The sequence below is a fragment of the Nematolebias whitei genome, chromosome 19, assembly GCF_014905685.2.
Source record: "Nematolebias whitei isolate Nwh7 chromosome 19, NemWhi1, whole genome shotgun sequence".
Classification (NCBI taxonomy): Eukaryota; Metazoa; Chordata; class Actinopteri; order Cyprinodontiformes; family Rivulidae; genus Nematolebias; species Nematolebias whitei.
Genome location: NC_056516.1, coordinates 17,661,977 through 17,667,954, shown reverse-complemented (window position 1 = coordinate 17,667,954; position 5,978 = coordinate 17,661,977). Strand labels below are relative to the sequence as shown.

General features: G+C 41.7%; 1 protein-coding gene across 1 annotated transcript in view; it reads left to right on the top strand.

Annotated features, from left to right (window-relative positions):
- Positions 1-2,485, top strand: part of nxph1 (neurexophilin 1) — a 57,934-nt gene extending 55,449 nt beyond the window's left edge. Inside the window, exon 2 of the mRNA XM_037693587.1 lies at positions 1,588-2,485. Within this exon, the coding sequence (XP_037549515.1) occupies positions 1,588-2,343 (756 nt within the window). The 3' untranslated portion in view covers positions 2,344-2,485. The remainder of the gene's footprint in view (positions 1-1,587) is intronic.
- The last annotated feature ends 3,493 nt before the right edge of the window (positions 2,486-5,978 follow it).

Below are 5,978 nucleotides of genomic sequence, written 5' to 3'. Positions count from 1 at the left end.
GGCAGCAGCACGGTGGCGCAACTGGTAGAGCTGCTGCCTCTCAGCGAGCAGGTCCTTGGTTCAAACCCCGGTCCAGGGGCCTTTCTGGGTGTAGTTTGCATGTTCTCTCCGTGCATGCGTGGGTTTTCTCCGGGTACTCCGGTTTCCTCCCACAGACCAAAAACATGCATGTTAGGCTGATTGGTAACTCTAAATTGTCCCTAGGTGTGAGTGAGAGAGTGAATGGTTGTTTGTCTCGTTTGTCTCTATGTGTCCCTGTGATGGACTTGCGACCCGTCCAGGGTGTACCCTGCCCCTCGCACAGTGATTGCTGGACATGGGCACCAGCGACCCCCATGACCCAAAATGGAACAAGCGGGTAAAGAAAATGGATGGATGGATGATTTACTAATGTTAATGAAAGGCTGATGTTTCAACATTTATGAAAAGTAATAAATACTGCAGAAACAAAAACTGGTTACAAGTCAGAAAGAGAAAACTTAAAGTCTGAGGGGGTTATCAGTACTTGTAAAGACTTTTGGGTTTCCCTTCTGCACAAAGACAATCCAGCTCTGTGTGCTGGAAGATGTGCTGTGAGGCAATTGAACCTGAAGGGCTCACTGATTGGTACTGAAACCTTATTTTTGAAGTATTGATCCTGGGAACAGCCTGCAGAATGCAAAAACCTCAGCCGCATGGATTTGCTGCCACATCTAACTGTTTAAATCAGGCAATCAATGTCAAGTACTGTATTTCTCCCTCGACCTCTTTAAATGTAATTCCACTCATTGACGTTAAATAGTGGAAACTCTTGGATTAATCAATCTTCAGCTCTAGGAGCATTCTGCAGTTAATAGTCTGGTCTTATCCACTGAATGGTAGTGGTCTTTGTGCGAGCCAGCTGATACTCCCTCTGTTTGATTCAAAGAGGAAATGTGCTATGTGTTTTAATTTCTTTACTGTATTTCTCTATTTCTGCTAAAGAAGTCTTTTAAAACAGTTTTATTTCCAAAACTAAACAAATCAATTACTCTGCCTCTAATAAAGAAACAATAATTAATTTGAAAACGTTTCTTGAACACGTGTGTGTTGATTGGCAGATAAAAATGTGTAAGGTAATGTAATATGCAGGTGTTTTAGGGCTTGGAAGTTAAAATAAATATATATTGCATATTATTTATTTTCTAATAACAATATGCTCCTACAGCGAGCAGGTCCTTGGTTCAAACCCTGGTCCAGGGGCCTTTCTGGGTGGAGTTTGTATGTTCTCTCCGTGCATGCGTGGGTTTTCTCCGGGTGCTCCGGTTTCCTCCCACAGAACAAAAACATGCATGTTAGGCTGATTGGTAACTCTAAATTGTCCCTATGTGTGAGTGAGAGAGTGAATGGTTGTTTGTCTTATTTGTCTCTATGTGGCCCTGTGATGGACTTGTGACCCATCCAGGGTGTACCCCACCCCTCGCACAGTGATTGCTGGACATGGGCACCGGCGACCCCGTGACCCAAAATGGAATAAGCGGGTAAAGATAATGGATGGATGGATGGATGGATGGATGGAATATGCTCCTATGTAACTCCAGCTGACCTTTGTTTTACTGTCTTTTCCAGGTCACAAGTGTCCAAGCCTCAAGGTCGGACATCGTAAAGTCAGGAAACCCTAAATCTACACTAAAGCACATTTGGACAGAAAATGGTAAGGAGATGTCCATCAGTCGGCTGCTGTCTCAGACTTTACATGGCAAAGAAAACAGCACAGCCTTGGATCTTCACTATAACACTCCAGAGCCCTACTCAGAACAAGACCTGTGGGACTGGCTGAGGAACTCCTCAGACCTGCAGGACTCACGGCCACGAGTTAAACGGCGGCCCATGGTTAAGACGGGTAAGTTCAAGAAAATGTTTGGCTGGGGGGACTTCCACTCAAACATCAAGACAGTCAAACTCAACCTGCTGATCACTGGAAAGATTGTGGATCATGGTAATGGCACTTTCAGTGTGTACTTCCGTCACAACTCCACAGGCCAGGGGAACGTTTCCGTCAGTCTGGTCCCACCAACTAAGATAGTAGAGTTTGATGTGGCAACGCAGCAGTCAGTCATTGATTCCAAGGACTCAAAGTCTTTTAACTGTCGTATAGAGTATGAGAAGGTGGAGAAAGGTGCAAAGAACACATTGTGCAACTTCGACCCATCCAAGACCTGCTATCAGGAGCAAACCCAGAGCCATGTGTCCTGGCTCTGCTCCAAACCTTTTAAAGTTATCTGCATCTTCATTTCCTTCTACAGCACCGACTACAAACTGGTGCAGAAAGTGTGCCCAGACTACAACTACCATAGTGATACTCCATACTTCCCATCTGGCTGACGTTTCTGAACAGCGCGCACACCTTGATGGATGAATGGAGCACCGACTGGGAGTTTGACCCGTCCCAGAGAATGTGTCTGTTAGCCATCCTGTCCTCCTGTAATGTATCCATACAAACATCTCTGTAGATTATTTTCCTCAATCGGTGGTTTGAACTCTGTAAAAAGAACAGTTGAGTTTATAAATTACAAAATGTGGTACAATAGAAATGTAAGATGTTCAGAATTAATCATGGAGATTATTGTGGGAACTATCATTGCTATTTTTTATTTTGTCTATGATTTGTGTTGTGTTCCTACTAACTCATATTAGACTGTACAACCTTGTTAGTTTTGGGCGGTTTATTTGTCACTAACAAATTGGGTTACTTTTGTTAGTTTGATGATGATTTACCAACCTTAGTCAAGTGATATTTTATTGTATTTCTTTTTATTTTGTCACATACAGTGCATTAATCTTTGAACAAAAAGGTTTGGAATGAATACCTCTGTTGTGCTTCTTAGGTTCTGGAGCTTTTCCCATGTAAATGAAAACAAAAGAAACTCCTAATCAAGGGGGAAAAAAAACATTTGTTTTTACAAATCTGCAAAACATCTGATGAGGAAAGAGGTATGAGTATAAATATGAGGTTGTCTTGTCTACACGGGGTCAGCTGAGACTGAACATACCTCTACAAAGATCAGTCAGACAATGTCTACCCAACACTTCTCATCTGTTTGATTTGTAGTGAAGCCAGATGTTGAGCCAGCTGGTCAAACACCTTGCTGATTTGTAAGCTGAGGCGTGGGTCTTGCTCATTGTCACATAATATATAAACTGTAATGTATTGAATTCTATATATTAGAGCCTAATTTGTATGAATGATTTGTATTGTACATAGTTTATGAATTTATGCTGCTTCTATACATGTCCCCCATGAGCTGTGTCCCCCCCCCCCCCTTGTTCACCCCATGTATGCTTGTTCTTGGTTCCTCTCTCAAATGAAACGATGTCGCTGCCCTAGATGTGAAGTTCATGAAAACAACAATCCTGTACACAACTTGTAAAACTGACTAAATATATCAAAATGGTTCTCTGATTTTTTTTTTCTTTATTGGGTTATGGTGGGGGGAGTTGAAGATTAAAGTGTAAGGTTAAAACAAAAGTAAATTTTACCACGTGAATTTTGGTGCATGTGCATTCTTCCTGTAATAATGAGTGATGCTTTATTTGTAAAAGATATTTTGCTAACAGAACCGTAATATGTATCAACCATTTAAAGACTGGTTACATTGCCAGGTGCACAATTAAAAACATATATTCATTGGCCAAAAATTAGTCTGAGAAAACAGGGAAATTTGGAAGAACAAGGAAAACAGAAATACTTCTTTATCCCCTATGTATTAGGGCTGTAACAGTACACATACATTATTTTAAGTTTTGTGCAACTGGAAAAATGAGCCAAGCATTCTTGCCAGTAGGTAACAGGCTATGTTCCAAAAACTAAAGTAAATAATTGAACTTCTTTTTGATTTGTTTCAGTTAATTAGTTAAACCCTATGCAGCAAACATGGCAGAACACTATGAGTGCTTCTGTTTTGTTTATTTATCAGTGGTTTTACTCTACCCCCCTTAAACAAAAATGTAAATCAAGCCCATTGGACACAATCTGACTCCAAAACAACCTCAGAAAAAGAGGAATAACCCTTATAAACTTCTTATATAGAGACCTAGCTGGTCAGAGGACACTGCAGGACCTAAAAAATGCAATCATTCTCTCAGTTTTATTCAGCACATATAACTCAGGTACCTTTACCTAGTAATTTACAGATCCATTTCAATTCTCACAGCTGTTTAGAATAAAGGTTTTGTTGTCCATCCATGCAAATCATCGTAGGGTGCATTCACACCTGATAGTCCAGTAGACTTGGTTCGGTTGGGGATCAATATTCATGACATTTTGTTTACATTTGAGCTGGTGCGTTTGCATTCACACTGCACTATGCAGTCGAGCCAACCTGTTGAACCAACCTGTTCCCCCGCTCGCCTGTGGGGGCGCTGCACCAAGAACTACTGAAAGAAACAACACAAAAACCTCTGAAGACACGTCTTCTTCTTCTGTGAATAAAAATAAAAATGAAGTGGCATTAAGTTTTAGCAGTTTTAGGAGTTATATTTTGTCATTTTTCAAAAATGGACTCAGCATGAACAGAAGATGAGGCAGAAGATGAGGCAGAAGACCATGGAGAATATTGTTTTTCACATAAGGCAGCTGACGACTCCATATAAGGTAAGAGAAATGCGTGTTTGTTTGCCCTGCGCCGTACTCCACTTCTTGCTTGTGGAGCAGGTCCGGTCTGTTTACATTCACACTGTACTCGAACCGCGCTGGAGTTCTCTTCTACCGGATTGAGAACTAGGTTTATCCCGGGCCAGAGTTCACCTTTTTGTTCCGGGACAGAGTTCGATGGCGCATTCACACCTCCCCAAACGAACCAGACTTTCTAGGAAAACGAGCTAGAGTTCGATTAAAGCGGACTAAACAGGGCTGGTGTGAATGTATCCTTAAAGTCAACAGAGCAAAAAGCACCCCTGGATCAGAACAAAATCTATCCTTGTTTAACTATAATTCTCCCAGTTAGAAACTTCAGTCCATGTCTTAATGAAAGACACTTCACACGTCAGTCTGGCTGTCATCACTTAAAGTTCTGTCTCAGTTTGTTTCTGCCTCAGTTTCCTTTTCATAGTCCCTCACTTTTCAGTATACACACACACTTTTTTGCCAAAATAGTTTCTCATAAGGTTCACTGTGGAGTTCGTCAGGGGGCCAGCAGCTGTTTGAATTTAATTCCTGCCCATCGTTTCCTCCGATATATCCAAGAGACGAGGTCTCTATATCTATGACGAGATGCATGCATACGTTTACTCACATAAACATCTTAATGCAAGTCTGCTCTGTTTACCAAAAGCAGTTAAGGCAACTTCTGTCATAAACTTTCCCTTATTTGTTTACTGCCATGACAGTTGGCAGTCCGTTGTTTCTGCCACAGTCAAAAAGGCAAAGGGGCAAGTTCAATGAAACACTGTTGGACTGCGTCCAGACTGTTGGACTTTCAGGAACTGACAATTTACTGGTCTCACTCAACTCAACACTCAGCACAACAAAGGCCCTCCCTCACACTGTTCAGATCAAGCCAGTCACCACTCAGTACCCAGCATTTCAGAGTTAACCCTTTCTGACCCAGATATTTTCGTCCAGTCAGGTTTTCGGCCTTAGTATTGATTTTCTGAACCAAACAGCACCCTCCGAATCCCTAATTCCACAGTGAAACCTAACCCCCTCAATTATTAATGCCCATTATCCGTTTAGATGAAGTCTCACCTGGTCAGTCCAGAATCAAAAGTTTGTTTGGGTCCCAGAAGTGACGATCACAGACTCCTGCAGTCAGCCCCTTATTTCTCTACAAAACCTACATCAAGATTGAGGGCTGGAGGTTTTACATTCCAGGCTAATCAGATGTTTGAAACGTCTGAAATGGTCACCTCAGGGACCCTATTTGCAGCACCCAAACTGTTGTGGAAAAAAAGGATATTTCCAAACAGACAAAGGTGTAGTTCATCAGATTTATTTACAAAGCTTTGGAGAACAGTCTAGC